Source organism: Durio zibethinus, chromosome 5 (assembly GCF_047325235.1).
Source record: "Durio zibethinus cultivar Kanyao isolate XHJ-2024 chromosome 5, ASM4732523v1, whole genome shotgun sequence".
NCBI lineage: Eukaryota > Viridiplantae > Streptophyta > Magnoliopsida > Malvales > Malvaceae > Durio > Durio zibethinus.
The window spans coordinates 4,842,632-4,861,722 of record NC_143166.1 but is presented as its reverse complement, the minus strand read 5'-3'; the positions used below and the strand labels follow the sequence as shown (position 1 = coordinate 4,861,722).

Here is a 19,091-nt window from a genome sequence, read left to right as displayed (position 1 = left end):
AAAATCAAATTTTAAATACTTTAAATACAAAAAAAAAAAATCAAAGCTCCAAAACCAGATCAAATGGAATTTTGGTAAAGGGAAATAAGCAATTTCCATTATTGAATTGTCGAGCACCAGCCTAGTTATTTTACATTCAATAAAGATTCAGGTGGAGGTGTTTATTTGATTTGTTTAATTAATTTTAAATTAAATTATTTAAAATTAAATTAATCAAATTATATTATATTATTTTTATTAATTAAATAAATTTTTTTAATTTTAAAAATTAATTAATCGAAATTAATTAGATTAATTTTTTTAATTAATTAAATAATAAAATATATTAAATTAAATTATATTTTAAATTCTTAATATTTTACTTTTAAAACAAATTAAATAAAATTATTAAAAAAATTCAAATACCATAATATTAAATTAAAAATTTTAATAACTGAAATTGAGCAATTTTATATACCTTTAGTTTAATATATAAGTTTTATTACATTTCAATTAAAATTTGATTAATTCGATTTTTGAACTAAATTAACCAAAAACAAAATTTTGTTTAAAATTATTTTTTATAATCAATTGATATTAATTCAATAATTGATCAATTAATCAAATTAAATCATTTGATTGATTATTTTGATTAAAATCGATTTTTTTTTTGAATTCAAAGGAGAGGAGATCCTAATTCAAAATCAATGCCCCTATATCCTCATAAAATCTCCTCGGCAACTAAACCAAAAAACGAAAAACATTACAACTGAATTTTGAACACGCAGTTCCTATTTTTAAGTTATTGCAGCAAGATTTGACCATCTAAGTGCTTATTATCAATTTCTTTTAACCCTACTTGCAAATACAGGGAATTTCTTTTTTTGACATGATACACCTACATGCAGTCAGAGAGCCAACTCAAGGATTTGTGGTATTCTGGATCATGTTTGCTCTGAATTTCTGAGTCTTTTAACAGCGCTCTCTTCCGCATCCCAAGAAAGTAATTGAAAAGCCATTGATCCTTCAAGGCATCTGGTAATGTATTCATTATGGAACACTGCACAGAATGTGGCCAATAAGGTACACACAGATGCTCATAACCAATCCATCGTAAGCTTGCTTTGCTATACATTTCTGGTGATGGGATGAATAAGGAAGCTCTCTTTAACCTTGACATCTTTGTGGCCACAAACAATGGAATCTGACTTGCTCAAAAGCCAACATACAAAATAATAATGATCAAAGAAAAAATAGTAAAGGGGAATACAATCTTGACTGCAAAATCTGCAGTGGCATCAACAACAATATAAGACTGAACCAATATCACTGGAAAAATAGATTGCATAATTCCTTGTAGAAGCAATGCAGGTCTATTTCGAAACCTCATCAAATTACCTGACACTGAATATCGATTCCGTTTTTCTTGTATTCCAAGTTGATGCTTCTTGACCACATTGCAAGGTATCTGTGATATGTTGAATTAGTTATTGTAGGGAAATTTCATATCAAAGTACTGAGCAAAGGGATGAAACCAGGTCCTCTGGTGATTTTGACATGCCATAAAGAGAGTTAGTATTAAAAAAGACTAAATTTTTTCCTGCACACAGATGTCATATTACCTTGAATTGACAAATTTTGCAAATCAACGGCTCCTTTTATTGTTCTTCTTACATAATAACATAGTAATCCTACAAATTTCATTGTTGTTCCCAAAAGATGTGCAAGCTTAAATAGAGGCCTGTTTTGAGGGGATGTTACTATTTTAGAGTTTAGCTAAGCTTTCTCTTGAGTCATGACTATTGTACATATTACCAAATAAAGTATCTTTTCTGAAGTGTTTTAAGTGTTTTTATAAGATTTCAAAGTTTAGAATTCATGTAGTATGCATTAGTGTCGAAGAATAATGCTTCCCTATCTGGAATTCAAAGAATATGTCTGTGGGATATGTTTTATTCCAAAAGTGATGATTCTTTATTCAAGTCATATATGTTCATGAAGAGGTGTTTCAAACATCTTTTAAAGCTTATAAATACTTCTATAATCGTTCATTTCAAAACACTTTTACATTCAATCTCTCAAGTATAAAATTATTCTCTCTCGATCTCTCTTTTCGGTCTATGATTCATGTGTTCAAGAGATTCTTAAAGTGTAATGTCGATTCTCTTCGTTTAGGCATTGTTTCCTGAAGATAATGTTTCCAAGAGTTTATTTGCTCTATAGTGGGAAAACTATTATACTAATGAAAGCTACCTATAAGTGGCTTACCTAACTTTCTTCATTTATTCTCTTTTCATTGATTGCATTAGTCCAATTGTAACTAATTCTTCTAGCCCAAGTGCTACCAACTGCTAGCCTCCTTATTTCCATTTTTATTTCAAGGATTCGGAATTAAAAATTTTTCGAAAAACAACCGTAAATGTCATTGCACAGTCTTCGCAGCGTATGTAAGAAGGGAAAAGTTTTTTTGTTCTGTCTAAGCAAATAATAAAAAAATCCAAAAGACAAGGAAGAAAAAACCTTTCTCCAACTATATGTTTTCTTAAAGACACAAGCAAGCTAAGAAATGGTTTTCTTCTTCTGCATGCAACAAAGACGTAAACGCTTCAATGATATACAAGTAACATTTGATAACCTGATAATTCTGATATTTTAGTAAGTGGAACAAAGTGGAAAAGCATTATTGGAAAAAGGTGTGTAAAAAGCCAATTAGGCTTGGAATACCACTCTTGGATAAAGAGAATTAGGTGTAATCAACTCACTTCCAATCTTGTCTTTTGCTAGATCTGGTTGAGATGAAATGAAGATAGCTGATTACAGGTAACAAAAACCCATGAAACGATCAGACTGGAAGCAGATCTATCTTCAGTTATGTTGAGTAATCATTTCATATGATCCTTTCTTTTAAATTAAAAATGGTAATTGACAAGTCACATCAGATAATCAGATCTTTAGACTCTAGAGCTATTGGGATGCTTGTAAGTTTCAAGCCATCAAAGGACTTTTACAGGGAGCATTCAAATCAATATGTTTTTTTCAGACACCCAAGTTGACCCATTAAAGTAAAAGAGGAGAGAAATTAACTTACGCTTTGGTAGCAGCATAAATGGTGTATAACGGGTAAGAACAGATGCCACCAGAGGAACCAGAGCCAACATTGACTATTGCCCCTTTTTTCTTTTTCATCATAACCGGAAGCACTGCTTTAGTAATCCAGGTAGCTCCCTCTATATTCACCTTTATAATACTCTCCATCAACTCCGAATCGACCTCATGGAAAAATCTGGCACTGGGGTAGGCCAAGCCTGCGTTGTTTACAAGAACACCAATGTCTAGCCCTCTGATAACATCCTTCATCGTCTTGGATATCTCTTCTCCACTGGATTTAGCCAAGTCGATGACAACGTTTCTGGTTTCGACTTGTGCACCAAATCTTTCATGTATAGCATTTGAGGTAGCTTCAAGTTTTGAAGGGTTTCGCCCAACCAAGACTAAGTGAAGACCCTTTGATGCCAGTTGAAACGCCAGGGCTTTCCCAATCCCATCAGTACAGCCAGTGACTATAGCCCATGAACCGTAGTCCTTGAGATTCTTTGGTGACCTGAAGAACATAATCCAAACCCATTTGATAAAACCGAGGATTGGATTACACAGGGAGATGAAACCTAGGGTACTAATGGCCAAGATCACAACAAAATCATCCAACTCGGCTGCCATCTGCAGCTTCAAGCAGCATGTGGGGTGATTATACAAATCAATTTAGTTGCTGGTTATTGAATACCTAGATAGACGACCAATTTATTACAATAACAAGCCTTTTTTTTACTTTTTTTCTTCTCTTTTTCTACTACATACTTAAGTTTATTTATTTATTTTTTGAATAAATTACTGAAGGAATTATCTAATACATAAGTTTTTTGAAAAAGCACACACTTAAGTTTATTTATTTATTTATTTAATAAGATGATGACATATATCAATTAATATCATATCATTAATTATCATAGTATCATTAAAAGAATTAAAAAAATTTAAAAATCTAAAATATTGTAAAAAGTTATTAAAAAAATTAAAATATTTAAAATATTTTTAAAAATTATGAAAATTTTAAAATAAAAAAATCTAAAAATTTTAATAAAAAATCCAAAAAATAAAAAATTTTGGGAAATTAAAAAAATAAAAATTTTTAGTAAAAATAAATTTTCTTAAAATAAAAAAAAAATTTCACAAAATCTTAAAAAAAACTAAAAATTCTAAAATAAAAAAATTCTAAAATTTTTTGAAAAATTCTGAACATTTTAAATTTTTTTAAATGTTTAAAAACCCAAAACGTAATAAAAAGGTAAAAAAAACTTAAAATATTTTCTGAAAAATAAAAAGTAAAAAACTTAAAATTTTAATAAAAAATCCAAGAAAATTTAAAAATATATGAAATTTCAAAAAGATTTAAAAATTAAAATTGTAAGATTAAAAAAATGAAAAACTCTTAGAATTTTAAAAAATTATTACAATTTAAAAAAATTAGATTTTTTTAAAATTTTAGTTTTTTTTTTATTTTCAACTTTTTAAAGTTTTGTTCGAATCTTTTATTCAATTTTAAGAAATAGTTATTTTTATTAAAATATTTAATTTTTTAAAATTTTAAATTTTTTTATAATTTTTTAAAATATTTCACTTTTTTATTTTTTTATTTTATTTTTTAATTTTGAAGTAATAATTGATGTTGTAAAGTTGATTGAACTTTTTTAACAAATGTAGACATCTTATTAAATATTCATATCATGTAAGTAAATTAATTGATGGTATTGGTTATAAGTACCAAAGTAAATGTCTGAATAAAAATTTGAGTAACAAACTAATAATTTTATTTTTTTAAGTATCAAAATAATAAAAAAATATAATATAAAAATTATTTTTATATTTAACCTTAAAAAAAATAAAAACAAAAACACATTACTAGCTAGATCAGCTCATAGATTGAGTTTTAGTGCTAACAACATGTAGGGATTTTGGATCATCTGTCTTTTGAACATGATTTAGCGAAGGAAACGACTTTCAATAGCCCAAACTTATTATTATTATTCTTATTATTATTATTATTATTATTATTATTATTATTAATAGTTAATAGCAAACGTGATTTTTAAATTTTAGATCAAATTTTATATTATTCTTAAATTTTAAAAATTTTTAATTAGTCTTCAATTATTTAAATGTATGTCAACGTGATCCTTCTGTCTACTAAATCATTTAAATTAACAGTAAATTTTACGTGATATAATAGATAATTTTTCAAACTTATATTATGTGAAAATTTTTATTATTTAAATAGATTATATGAAATTTTTTATGATTTTTAAATAAATCATAAAATTAAAAAGACAAAAAAGTAAAAAAATAAACTTTGACAATCTATCATCCTTCTATCATTAATGCTTTCTTGAGCTTGAAACAGAGTCTAATTCAATCATCTCCAAAAACCCACATCTTTCTACTCTTTCTTAATACCTTATTGACTTTAAAACTTTCGTCGAAACCCTTGAAAGGATTTATGGTTACGTCCCCAGAAACTTCTTGGTTCTTCAAGTCTCGACTCACTTTATCTCCTGTGTCGTTGGTTCGTTTGAATATGAGATTCAAGCCTGACTGATCTTGAGAGCATCAATAGCTTGATAAAATGTTTGAAAGAGCCATGAAAAATAAAGAAGAGTTGGTTCCATTATTGACTCAATTCGAATATTGAGTCTCATAAAAGTTTAATCATGAGTTACAGAATTTAATTTCAAAATCAAAAGTCTTTTCGATTTTATGGTAAGTCCTTTGCGACCTGAATTGTACAAAACAAATCCAAGAAGATGAGGTGTTTTGTATGTCTGCCCATTGCTTGAAAATTTTGTGTGAACTAATTAAGTTTACTAAATTTTCCTTTATGAATGAAATTGTCAATAATGAAAAATTTTCCAAAACATTAACTTTGTTGGAATCCAAGGATTTGGATATGAAAGTTTTGACCTTTGATTGCATTCTTGAAATTCGTTACTTTAGACACAAAAAAGTAAGCACTGTTTAGAGAATGAAAAGAGTGGGGAGAAGAAACTTATGGCCTTTGATAAAGATTTGGACATGAAAGTTTTAGCCTTTGATAAAGAAACTTGAGCTTGGAGAGAATTTGATTGAGATGTGAAAGTTTGGTGATGAAAAGGAGAAGTGGGGAGAAGAAAAGAGAGGAGAAAAAAATAAATTTTGGTTTACCTCTTAGTAATTTGTTCAAACCTTTGAAACATTTTATGTAATATAAATTTGAAAAATTACATGTCATGTCCCATAAGATTTATTATCAATTTAAATGATCTTACAAAGAAAAAAATTATATTAATACACGTTTGAACAATCAAAAACTTAATTAAAATTTTTTAAAACTTAAATATCAATATAAAATTTGATTTAAAATTTAAAGATCATATGTGCTATTAATTTTATTTTAACGGTGAAAGATTTAAACCCAACTTCTTAAGAAAAGACAGCATGACCTAAATGCTTGGATCCATCCTAAATTTGTTACAAAGCATAAAAGTTCGAAGTTGAGGTTAAAGTCTTGTCCCACTGAGGCATAGATGTCCAACTATACGGGTTTTGAAAGTTGGAACTTCAAGATATGCCACTAGAAGTGGTTGGTGCGTGGATAAAATGTAGCGTTATCGCATTTTCGCACCATCCTACAAAAAAGAAAGATCATTACCACGAATTTGAAGATGGAAACAGAAGAAATTAAGAGAAGCATAATAAAAGTCTCGCAAACTGATATGCCAATCTAATGACTGTTTTAGATGTATTGGATGGTGTAAGTTTAAAAAGTAATGGATTAGAGTCGAACCCTTTTACAAAATCGTTCATTCATGCCCATTTGTGATATGAATTTACAATAAAGATAATGGCAATTTACAAATCTTGGTTCATTGTGGATATGAATCATGAATATCTTGGCTAGAGCCCCTTGTAATATGGTCATGCTGAAATGGATTATCATGTTGAGAATATTGACTCAAATCTCATAAGAGATTTGTTTGAGATTTGTTAGAGATTTATTTGAGATTTGTCAGATATTGCTTGATGGACAAGAAGACTTACAAAAGAAGAATTCCAAGAGAAAGAAGATTCTTAATAGGTAAGTTTGACTTGCAAGAGAAGAATTTTAAAAGAAAAAAGATTCTTAATAAGTAAGTTTGACTTACAGAAGAAGAATTCTAAGATGAGAGGGATTCTTAATGGGCAAGTTTGTATGGTTATAAATAGGTGAAGTCTTTACAGGGTTAGGTATGAGAAAAATATGTAAGAGAGTTGTAGGATTTTGTGGGATAGACACCTCATCGGAGTATTGGAGTTCTATGTCTTATGGGTGTGTATGTTTGTTTGTGAGTGGACTAGAGGAAATTGAGAGGGTCCACATAGGTATGATGTATGGGAGCATATGGGTATGTATTTGGTTTTGTTGAAAGAGTGCACAAGGGTTTGAGTTTGTATTTGTTTGGGTTGAGAATACTCCATAGGACTAGAAGAGATTTAGAGTGTCTTATGAGTATTGATTGTTGAGTGAGGTTGATGATTTGATGTAAGTTTGTAATTCTTTACAACTAGTGGATCTTGTTTTTCATCTGTGGATGTAGGTCAGTTGGATTGAACCACGTTAAATTGTTGTCTCTTATGTGTTTGATTTATTGTTTGATTTCGCTTCCGTTGGTGCGATTGGATTAAAGGCTTTTAGCCCAACAAATGGTATCAGAGTTGTGGTGTTCCCCAACAAGTGATATCAAAGCTGAAGGTTCGAAACGTGTAAAGAGTTGAAAATTTAAGATATGAAAAGAGCTAAAGGTTCAAGATGTGGAAGAGCTGAAAGTTTGAGATGTAGGAAGAGCTGAAAGTTTAAGATGTGGGAAGAGCTAAAGGTTTAAGATATGAGAAGTGAATGGTTTGAGTCATAGGAAGAAGCAAGTTCAGAAGAGTTCGATTCAAGATAAGAGTTCGAGTTTAAGTTTTGAATATTGAGGATTGATTTGTATGAAACGTAAAGACAAGAGAAGAGAAGATGATTGTAAGACTTTCATTACAGGTAGAGCCAAGCATGTCCAGCATGAAGACAGATGATTGATAGAATTTAAGTCAATGTGGAGATTGTTGGGAATATTGACTCAAATCTCATAAGAGATTTGTTTGAAATTTGTTTGAGATTTGTCAGATATTGCTTGATGGACAAGAAGACTTACAAAAGAAAAATTTCAAGAGAAAGAAGATTCTTAATAGGTAAGTTTGACTTGTAAGAGAAGAATTCTAAAAGAAAAAAGATTCTTAATAGGCAAGTTTGACTTACAAGAGAAGAATTCTAAGAGGAGAGGGATTCTTAATGTGCAAATTTGTATGGTTATAAATAGGTGAAGTCTTTACAGGGTTAGGTATGAGAAAAAAATGTAAGAGAGTTGTAGGGTTTTGTAAGATAGACACCTCATAGGAGTATTGGGGCTCTACGTCTTATGGGTGTGTATGTTTATTTGTGAGTAGACTAGAAGAGATTGAGAGGATCCACATAGGTATGATGTATGAGAGCATATGGGTATGTATTTGGTTTTGTTGAAAGAGTGCACAAGGGTTTGGGTTTGTATTTGTTTGGGTTGAGAATACTCCATAAGACTAGAAGAGATTTAGAGTGTCTTATGAGTATTGATTGTTGAGTGAGGTTGATGATTTGATGTAAGTTTGTAATTCTTTACAACTAGTGGATCTTGTTTCTCATCCGTGGATGTAGGTCAGTTGGATTGAACCACGTTAAATTGTTGTCTCTTATGTGTTTGATTTATTGTTTGATTTTGCTTCCATTGGTGCGATTGGATTAGAGGCTTTTAGCCCAATAAATGGTATCAGAGTTGTGGTGTTCCCAAACAAGTGATATCAAAGCTGAAGGTTTGAAACGTGTAAAGAGTTGAAGATTCAAGATATGGAAAGAGCTAAAAGTTCAAGATGTGGAAGAGCTGAAAGTTTGAGATGTGAGAAGAGCTGAAAGTTTAAGATGTGAGAAGAGCTAAAGGTTTAAGATATGAGAAGTGAATGGTTTGAGTCATAAGAAGAAGCAAGTTCAGAAGAGCTCGATTCAAGATAAGAGTTCGAGTTTAAGTTTTGAATATTGAGGATTGATTTGTATGAAACGTAAAGACACAAGAGAAGAAAAAATGATTGTAAGACTTTCATTACAGGTAGAGCCAAGCATGTCCAGCATGAAGACAGATGATTGATAGAATTTAAGTCAATGTGGAGATTGTTGGGAATATTGACTCAAATCTCATAAGAGATTTGTTTGAGATTTGTCAGATATTGCTTGATGGACAAGAAGACTTACAAAAGAAAAATTTTAAAAGAAAGAAGATTCTTAATAGGTAAGTTTGACTTGTAAGAGAAGAATTCTAAAAGAAAAAAGATTCTTAATAGGCAAGTTTGACTTACAAGAGAAGAATTCTAAGAGGAGAGAGATTCTTAATGTGCAAATTTGTATGGTTATAAATAGGTGAAGTCTTTACAGGGTTAGGTATGAGAAAAAGATGTAAGAGAGTTGTAGGATTTTGTAGGATAGACACCTCATAGGAGTATTGGGGCTCTACGTCTTATGGGTGTGTATGTTTATTTGTGAGTAGACTAGAGGAGATTGAGAGGGTCCATATAGGTATGATGTATGAGAGCATATTGGTATGTATTTGGTTATGTTGAAATAGTACACAAGAGTTTGGGTTTGTATTTGTTTGGGTTGAGAATACTCCATAGGACTAGAGGAGATTGAGAGTGTTTTATGAGTATTGATTATTGAGTGAGGTTGATGATTTGATGTAAGTTTGTAATTCTCTACAACTAGTGGATCTTATTTCTCATCTGTGGATGTAGGTCAGTTGGATCGAACCATGTTAAATTATTGTCTCTTATGTATTTGATTTATTGTTTGATTTATTGTTTGATTTTACTTCCACTGATGCGATTGGATTGGAGGCTTTTAGCACAACAAATGGTATCAGAGCTGTGGTGTTCTCCAACAAGTGGTATCAAAGCTGAAGGTTCGAAACGTGAGAGGAGTTGAAGATTCAAGATATGGAAAGAACTGAAGGTTCGAGATGTGGAAGAGTTGAAAGTTCGAGATGTGGGAAGAGCTAAAGGTTTGAGATATGGAAAGTGCATGGTTTGAGTCATGAGAAGAAGCAAGTTCAGAAGAGCTCAATTCAAGAGAAGAGTTCGAGTTTAAATTTTGAATATTGAGGATTGGTTTGTATGAAACGTGAAGACACAAGAGAAGAGAAGATGATTGTAAGACTTTTATTACTGGTGGAGCCAAACATGTCTAGCATGAAGACAGATGATTGATAGAATTTGAGTCACGATGGAGATTGTTGGGAATATTGACTCAAATCCCATAAGAGATTTGTTTGAGATTTGTCAGATATTGCTTGATGGACAAGAAGACTTGCAAAAGAAGAATTTCAAGAGAAAGAAGATTCTTAATAGGTAAGTTTGACTTACAAGAGAAGAATTCTAAAAGAAAATGAATTCTTAATAGGCAAATTTGACTTACAAGAGAAGAATTCTAAGAGGAGAGAGATTCTTAATGGGCAAATTTGTATGGTTATAAAAAGGTGAAGTCTTTACAGAGTTATGTATAAGAAAAAGATGTAAGAGAGTTGTAGGGTTTTGTGGGATAGACACCCCATAAGAGTATTGGGCTCTACGTCTTATGGGTGTGTATGTTTGTTTGTGAGTGGACTAGAGGAGATTGAGAGAGTCCACATAGGTATGATGTATGTGAGCATATGAGTATGTATTTGGTTATGTTGAAAGAGTGCATAAGGGTTTGAGTTTGTATTTGTTTGGGTTGAGAATACTCCATAAGACTAGAAGAGATTGAGAGTGTCTTATGAATATTGATTGTTGAATGAGGTTGATGATTTGATGTAAGTTTATAATTCTCTATAACTAGTAGATCTTATTTCTCATTCGTGGATGTAGGTCAGTTGGATCGAATCACGTTAAATTGTTATCTCTTATGTGTTTGATTTATTATTTGATTTCACTTCCGCTGATGCGATTGAATTAAAAACTTTTAACCCAACACATTAATGACATGAACAGAACTCAATATGGGAGAGAAATATCCTATCATTTGTTTCATCTCGTGACCATTAAATCTCATACTGGCTTCTTCTTTGAATTTGATGAAGTACAAGGATGATCAGTAATCTTTACCTAAGCTCTACAATAAAAAAATATAACTTACTTTGAGATGAATGAATATAATTTTAAATTAATATTATTTACTCTAAGCAAATAACCTACCATTTTCATCAACTGCATTAGTTCATTTAGAGCATTAGTAAAGAGATCAGGACGAGTCAAATCAGTGGTGGTCAAAATTTCTTGCCGGTTTCTTTACTTCTATTTTATTTGTTCTGTTTTCCTATTCATTTCTTAAACCTTGTTACTATTTGTTTAGCCATTTTTTTTGTTTTATTATAACATTCTCTAGTATTAAAATATACTCAATTAATTGCTGTGTAATTGGATTTGTTTTTTTAAAAAATCAAGAGACATAAATTATTTAATTTATTAAATTAAGATAAAATATATTATAAATATAAAAATTTAAAATAAATGATTAAAAATTATATATTTAAAGTAACTTTAATAAGTAATCATCTGTTAAAATTAAATGTAAAATTTTTACGTTAAAAATAATATTTTTATTAATTAAATAAATCATTTGTTGATAAAATTAAATTTATTTTATCAAATGATGGTCTACATTTTTCACTTAAACTCTTTTTTTTTTCAATTAAAAAAATTATATATAATATTTAAGTTGATTCAATAATAAACATATATAGTATATATCAGTAGCCACTCTACACACAGCCAACCTCCTACAGCCACCTTACTCCTGCTGAACCACCCTATACCCTGCATCCTCCTCTTCTCTTCTATCATCACTTGCTGTCAAATATCCCCGTGGATCCCAATAAATAAATAAATAAATATATATATATATATATATATATATATTAAGTTGAGCAAAAATCATGAGGACGAGGGATGGTGGGGCCATAGTCGAACCACCGGTACGGCCACTCTCCACAAACCCCACCTCGAACTGTCCTTTCAATGCCCAGCACTGCACTGCACAATCCACAACCATCATAAATCATCACGCAATTAAAGTAATATATTTTTTATATTATATGATACTAATAATAAATATTAATAATTTAATTTTGATTTTAACATAATATAAATAAAATTTTATAATTTTAGTAATTTTTAATAAAATAAATAAAAATTTTATCTTATCTTGGATTCGAATTGTCTTTTTTATTCGTTAAAAAGATCATAAAAATAAAATCTAAAATATGCATCGTGGAAGAAAGATCATCAATAGAATTGATGACGCCTTTAGGTTGAAAAGGACAATAGTTAGTTTAACAGCCAGCCACTCAACTGTAGTTGACGTACGTCGAGGGATCGGAGCATTCAATGTAGCACTCAATGTTCGTCGGCAAAAGGACTAATGAGACTGCTAATGCTATTGCTTATAATTGTAGGCTTACCTGCCTATCGTTCGATTTTTAATTTTAATAATGAAAAATCAAATTTTAAATATTTTAAATACAAAAAAAAAAAAAAAAATAAAAGCTCCAAAACTAGATCAAATGGAATTTTGGTAAAGGGAAATAAGCAATTTCCATTATTGAATTGTCGAGCACCAGCCTAGTTATTTACATTCAATAAAGATTCAGGTGGAGGTGTTTATTTGATTTGTTTAATTAATTTTAAATTGAATTATTTAAAATTAAATTAATCAAATTATATTATATTATTTTTATTAATTAAATAAAATTTTTTAATTTTAAAAATTAATTAATCGAAATTAATTAGATTAATTTTTTAATTAATTAAATAATAAAATATATTAAATTAAATTATATTTTCAATTCTTCATATTTTACTTTTAAAACAAATTAGATAAAATTATTAAAAAAATTCAAATACCATAATATTAAATTAAAAATTTTAATAACTGAAATTGAGCAATTTTATATACCTTTAGTTTAATGTATAAGTTTAATTATATTTTAATTAAAATTTGATTAATTCGATTTTTGAACTAAATTAACCAAAAACAAAAATTTGTTTAAAATTATTTTTTATAATCAATTGAAATTAATTCAATAATTGATTAAGTAATCAAATTAAATCAATTTAATGATTATTTCAATTAAAATCGAATTTTTTTTTTTTTTGAATTCAAAGGAGAGGAGATCCTAATTCAAAATCAAGGCCTCTATATCCTCATAAAATCTCCTCGGCAACTAAACCAAAAAACGAAAGACATTACAACTGAATTTTGAACACGCAGTTCCTATTTTTAAGTTATTGCAGCAAGATTTGACCATCTAATTGCTTATTATCAATTTCTTTTAACCCTACTTGCAAATACAGGGAATTTCTTTTTTTGACATGATACACCTACATGCAGTCAAAGAGCCAACTCAAGGATTTGTGGTATTCTGGATCATGTTTGCTCTGAATTTCTGAGTCTTTTAACAGCGCTCTCTTCCGCATCCCAAGAAAGTAATTGAAAAGCCATTGATCCTTCAAGGCATCTGGCAATGCATTCATTATGGAACACTGCACAGAATGTGGCCAATAAGGTACACACAGATGCTCATAACCAATCCATCGTAAGCTTGCTTTGCTATACATTTCTGGTGATGGGATGAATAAGGAAGCTCTCTTTAACCTTGACATCTTTGTGGCCACAAACAACGGAATCTGACTTGCTCAAAAGCCAACACACAAAATATTAATGATCAAAGAAAAAATAGTAAAGGGGAATACAATCTTGACCGCTAAATCTGCAGTGGCATCAACAACAATATAAGACTGAACCAATATCACTGGAAAAATAGATTGCATAATTCCTTGTAGAAGCAATGCAGGTCTGTTTCGAAACCTCATCAAATTACCTGACACTGAATATCGATTCCGTTTTTCTTGTATTCCAAGTTGATGCTTCTTGACCACATTGCAAGGTATCTGTGATATGTTGAATTAGTTATTGTAGGGGAATTTCATATCAAACTACTGAGCAAAGGGATGAAACCAGGTCCTCTGGTGATTTTGACATGCCATAAAGAGAGTTAGTATTAAAAAAGACTAAATTTTTTCCTGCACACAGATGTCATATTACCTTGAATTGACAAATTTTGCAAATCAACTGCTCCTTTTATTGTTCTTCTTACATAATAACATAGTAATCATACAAATTTCATTGTTGTTCCCAAAAGATGTGCAAGCTTAAATAGAGGCCTGTTTTGAGGGGATGTTACTATTTTAGAGTTTAGCTAAGCTTTCTCTTGAGTCATGACTATTGTACATATTACCAAATAAAGTAGCTTTTCTGAAGTGTTTTAAGTGTTTTTATAAGATTTCAAAGTTTAGAATTCATGTAGTATGTATTAGTGTAGAAGAATAATGCTTCCCTATCTGGAATTCAAAAAATATGTCTGTGGGATATGTTTTATTCCAAAAGTGATGATTCTTTATTCCAGTCATATATGTTCATGAAGAGGTGTTTCAAACATCTTTTAAAGCTTATAAATACTTCTATAATCGTTCATTTCAAAACACTTTTACATTCAATCTCTCAAATATAAAATTATTCTCTCTCGATCTCTCTTTTCGGTTTATGATTCATGTGTTCAAGAGATTCTTAAAGTGTAATGTTGATTCTCTTCGTTTAGGCATTGTTTCCTGAAGATAATGTTTCCAAGAGTTTATTTGCACTATAGTGGGAAAACTATTACACTAATGAAAGCTACCTATAAGTGGCTTACCTAACTTTCTTCGTTTATTCTCTTTTCATTGATTGCATTAGTCCAATAGTAGCTAATTCTTCTAGCCCAAGTGCTACCAACTGCTAGCCTCCTTATTTCCATTTTTATTCCAAGGATTCGGAATTAAAAATTTTTCGAAAAACAACCGTAAATGTCATTGCACAGTCTTCGCAGCGTATGTAAGAAGGGAAAAGTTTTTTGTTCTGTCTAAGCAAATAATAAAAAAATCCAAAGACAAGGAAGAAAAAACCTTTCTCCAACTATATGTTTTCTTAAAGACACAAGCAAGCTAAGAAATGGTTTTCTTCTTCTGCATGCAACAAGGACGTAAACGCTTCAATGATATACAAGTAACATTTGATAACCTGATAATTCTGATATTTTAGTAAGTGGAACAAAGTGGAAAAGCATTATTGGAAAAAGGTGCGTAAAAAGCCAATTAGGCTTGGAATACCACTCTTGGATAAATAGAATTAGGTGTAATCAACTCACTTCCAATCTTGTCTTTTGCTAGATCTGGTTGAGATGAAATGAAGATAGCTGATTACAGGAATTAACAAAAACCCATGAAACGATCAGACTGGAAGCAGATCTATCTTCAGTTATGTGGAGTAATCATTTCATATCATCCTTTCTTTTAAATTAAAAATGGTAATTGACAAGTCACATCAGATAATCAGATCTTTAGACTCGAGCTATTGGGATGCTTGTAAGTTTCAAGCCATCAAAGGACTTTTACAGGGAGCATTCAAATCAATATGTTTTTTTCAGACACCCAAGTTGACCCATTAAAGTAAAAGAGGAGAGAAATTAACTTACGCTTTGGTAGCAGCATAAATGGTGTATAACGGGTAAGAACAGATGCCACCAGAGGAACCAGAGCCAACATTGACTATCGCCCCTTTTTTCTTTTTCATCATAACCGGAAGCACTGCTTTAGTAATCCAGGTAGCTCCCTCTATATTCACCTTTATAATACTCTCCATCAACTCCGAATCGACCTCATGGAAAAATCTGGCACTGGGGTAGGCCAAGCCTGCGTTGTTTACAAGAACACCAATGTCTAGCCCTCTGATAACATCCTTCATCGTCTTGGATATCTCTTCTCCACTGGATTTAGCCAAGTCGATGACAACGTTTCTGGTTTCGACTTGTGCACCAAATCTTTCATGTATAGCATTTGAGGTAGCTTCAAGTTTTGAAGGGTTTCGCACAACCAAGACTAAGTGAAGACCCTTTGATGCCAGTTGAAACGCCAGGGCTTTCCCAATCCCATCAGTACAGCCAGTGACTATAGCCCATGAACCGTAGTCCTTGAGATTCTTTGGTGACCTGAAGAACATAATCCAAACCCATTTGATAAAACCGAGGATTGGATTACACAGGGAGATGAAACCTAGCGTACTAATCGCCAAGATCACAACAAAATCAGGCAACTCGGTTGCCATTTGCAGCTTCAAGCAGCATGTCGGGTGATTATATAAGTCAATTTGGTAGCTGGTTATTGAATACCTAGATAGACGACCAATTTATTACAATAACAAGCCTTTTTTTGTACCTTTTTCCTTGTCTTTTTCTACTACATACTTAAGTTTATTTATTTATTTTTTGAATAAATTACTGAAGGAATTATCTAATACATAAGTTTTTTGAAAAAGCACACACACAAAAATAAAATTAAGAACAAGATGAGTTTGATAGATAAATCTTTTAACTGTATAGGTTTCCCTTGTGACTTGACATCCGTAAGAGCTGTAGAATTAAAAAGGGTTAAATATAAACAGTATTTATATAGTATATATTTTTTGGTAGTTTAATATTTAAAGAAATAAAATTATTAATTTTATATTTATATTTATATTTTATTATTGATTTGATAATTTAAATTAATATCATTAGTCAATTTATTGACATGACATTAATATTTAATAAGATGTTGAGATACATCAATTACTATTATATCATCAATTATCATAGTAACATTAAAAGAATTAAAAAAATTTTAAAAATCTAAAATATTGTAGAAAGTTATAAAAAATTACAATATTTAAAATATTTTTAAAAATTATGAAAATTTTAAAATTAAAAAAATCTAAAAATTTTAATAAAAATAAAAAAATTTTGGGAAATTAAAAAAATAAAAAATTTTAGTAAAAATAAATTTTCTTAAAATTTAAAAAATTCACAAAAACTTAAAAAATAAAAATTATAAAATTTTTCAAAAAATTCTGAACATTTTTAAAAAAATTTTAAAATGTTTAAAAATCCAAAACGTAATAAAAAAGTAAAAAAAACTAAAAATATTTACTGAAAAATAAAAAGTAAAAAACTTAAAATTTTAATAAAAAATCAATAAAATTAAAAAATATATGAAATTTCAAAAATATATAAAAATTAAAATTGTAAGATTAAAAAAATGAAAAATTGTAAGAATTTTTTTAAAAAAATTGTTGCAATTTAAAAAAAAAATAGATTTTTTAAAAATTTTAGGATTTTTTTATTTCCAACTTTTAAAAGTTTTTTCGAATCTTTTATTCAATTTTAAGAAATAGTTATTTTTATTAAAATATTTATTTTTAAAAAAATTTTAGACTTTTTTTTTTAAATTTAAAAGTTTTCTTAATTTTTTAATTTTAAAAATATTGCAGTTTTTAAATTTTTATAATTTTTCAAAAATATTTCACTTTTTTATTTTTTTGAATTTTTTGAAAAATTTTTAATTTTGTCATGATAATTGATGATGTGACATTAATTAAATTTTTTTTAACACATATAAATGTTTTATTGGATATTTATGTCGTATAAGTAAGTTGATTGATAATATTAATTGTCAGTACCAAAAAGTAAATATCTGAATAAAAATTTGAGTAACAAATTAATAATTTTATTTCTTTTAAGTATCAAAATAACAGAAAATATATAGTATAAAAAATAATTTTATATTTAATTTTTTTAAAAAAAGAGGAAAAAAAAAACAAATACACATTACTGGCTAGACCAGCTCATAGATCGAGTTTTACAGCTAACAACATGCAGGGATTTTGGATCACCGGTCTTTTGAACATGATTTAGCAAAGGAAACGGCTTTCAATAGCCCAAACTTATTATTATTATTATTATTTATAGTTAATAGCAAGCATGATTTTTAAACTTTAGATCAAATTTTATCTTAATTTTTAAATTTTAAAAAATTTCAATCAAAATTTTAATTATTTAAATGTGTGTGAATGTGATCTCTCATCTATTAAAATGTCTGAATTAATAATAAATTCTATGTGACATGATAGATAATTTTTTAAATTTATATTATGTGAAAATTTTTTATTATTCGAATAAATTACGTGAAATTTTTTATCATTTTTAAATAAATCATAAAATAAAAAATTTAAAAAATAAACTTTGACCATCCATCGTCTATCTGTCATTAACGCTCTTCTTGAGCTTGAAACAGAGTCCAATTCAATCATCTCCAAAATCTCACATCTTTTTACTCTCTCTTAATATCTTGTTGACCTTAAAACTTTCATCGAAACCCTCGAAAGGACTTGTGGTTATGGTCTCAGAAGCTTCTTGACTCTTCAAGTCTCGACTCACTTCATTTCTTACGTTGTTGGTTTGTTTGAGTATGAGATTCAAGTCTAGATTGATTTTGAGAGCATCGAAAGCTTGGTAAAGTGTTTGAAAAAGCCATGGAAAAACAAAGACGAGTTGGTTCGATTATTGGCTCAATTCGAATATCGAGTCTCATAAAGGTTTTATCGTGAGTTACAGAATTTAATTCTAAAATTCAAAAGCTTTTTCGCTTTTATAGTAAGTCCTTTGCAACCCAAATTGTACAAAACAGATCCAAGAAGATGAGGCGTTTTCTATAGTTGCCCATTGCTTGAAAATTTTGTGTGAACTAATTAAGTTTACTAAATTTCCCTTTGTGAATGAAATTGTCAATAATGGGAAAATTCTCAAAATTTTAACTTTGTTGGAATCCAAGGATTTGGATATGAAAGTTTTGGCCTTTGATTGCATTCTTGAAATTGGTTACTTTAGACGCAAAAAAGCTGTAGAAGTACTGTTTAGAGAATGAGGAGAGTGGGGAGAAGAAACTTATGGCCTTTGATAAAGATTTAGGACATGAAAATTTTGGCCTTTGATAAAGAAACATGTGGAGTTGCAAAGGCCAGAGCTTGGTGAGGATTTGATTGA

General features: G+C 29.3%; 2 protein-coding genes and 2 pseudogenes across 2 annotated transcripts; 2 read left to right on the top strand and 2 right to left on the bottom strand.

Moving 5' to 3' along the window:
* Nucleotides 1-678: 678 nt before the first annotated feature.
* LOC111283113 (very-long-chain 3-oxoacyl-CoA reductase 1-like) lies at nucleotides 679-3,826 on the bottom strand. The gene is made up of 3 exons (XM_022871527.2): nucleotides 3,068-3,826; nucleotides 1,378-1,447; nucleotides 679-1,183 (listed from the first exon to the last, which is right to left on the bottom strand). Exons 1-3 carry the CDS (start codon nucleotides 3,694-3,696, stop codon nucleotides 878-880), a joined length of 1,005 nt encoding a protein of 334 aa, XP_022727262.2. The 5' UTR covers nucleotides 3,697-3,826; the 3' UTR covers nucleotides 679-877.
* Nucleotides 3,827-5,192: 1,366 nt separating this feature from the next.
* Nucleotides 5,193-6,049, top strand: LOC149518710 (uncharacterized; annotated as a pseudogene).
* Nucleotides 6,050-13,244: 7,195 nt separating this feature from the next.
* On the bottom strand, nucleotides 13,245-16,530 carry LOC111283105 (very-long-chain 3-oxoacyl-CoA reductase 1-like). The gene is made up of 3 exons (XM_089760724.1): nucleotides 15,711-16,530; nucleotides 14,022-14,091; nucleotides 13,245-13,827 (listed from the first exon to the last, which is right to left on the bottom strand). Exons 1-3 carry the CDS (start codon nucleotides 16,337-16,339, stop codon nucleotides 13,522-13,524), a joined length of 1,005 nt encoding a protein of 334 aa, XP_089616850.1. The 5' UTR covers nucleotides 16,340-16,530; the 3' UTR covers nucleotides 13,245-13,521.
* Nucleotides 16,531-18,296: 1,766 nt separating this feature from the next.
* Nucleotides 18,297-19,032, top strand: LOC149518709 (uncharacterized; annotated as a pseudogene).
* The last annotated feature ends 59 nt before the right edge of the window (nucleotides 19,033-19,091 follow it).

What these genes read in the sequence shown, in the direction of transcription:
- LOC111283105 (XM_089760724.1), bottom strand. Translation starts at nt 16,339, where the DNA reads ATGGCAACCGAGTTGCCTGATTTTGTTGTGATCTTGGCGATTAGTACG. An exon ending in ATTTATGCTGCTACCAAAGC is followed by an intron (nt 14,092 to 15,710) that starts GTAAGTTAATTT and finishes AACATATCACAG; the next exon opens with ATACCTTGCAATGTGGTCAA. An exon ending in GAATCGATATTCAGTGTCAG is followed by an intron (nt 13,828 to 14,021) that starts GTAATTTGATGA and finishes TGAGCAAGTCAG; the next exon opens with ATTCCGTTGTTTGTGGCCAC.
- LOC111283113 (XM_022871527.2), bottom strand. Translation starts at nt 3,696, where the DNA reads ATGGCAGCCGAGTTGGATGATTTTGTTGTGATCTTGGCCATTAGTACC. An exon ending in ATTTATGCTGCTACCAAAGC is followed by an intron (nt 1,448 to 3,067) that starts GTAAGTTAATTT and finishes AACATATCACAG; the next exon opens with ATACCTTGCAATGTGGTCAA. An exon ending in GAATCGATATTCAGTGTCAG is followed by an intron (nt 1,184 to 1,377) that starts GTAATTTGATGA and finishes TGAGCAAGTCAG; the next exon opens with ATTCCATTGTTTGTGGCCAC.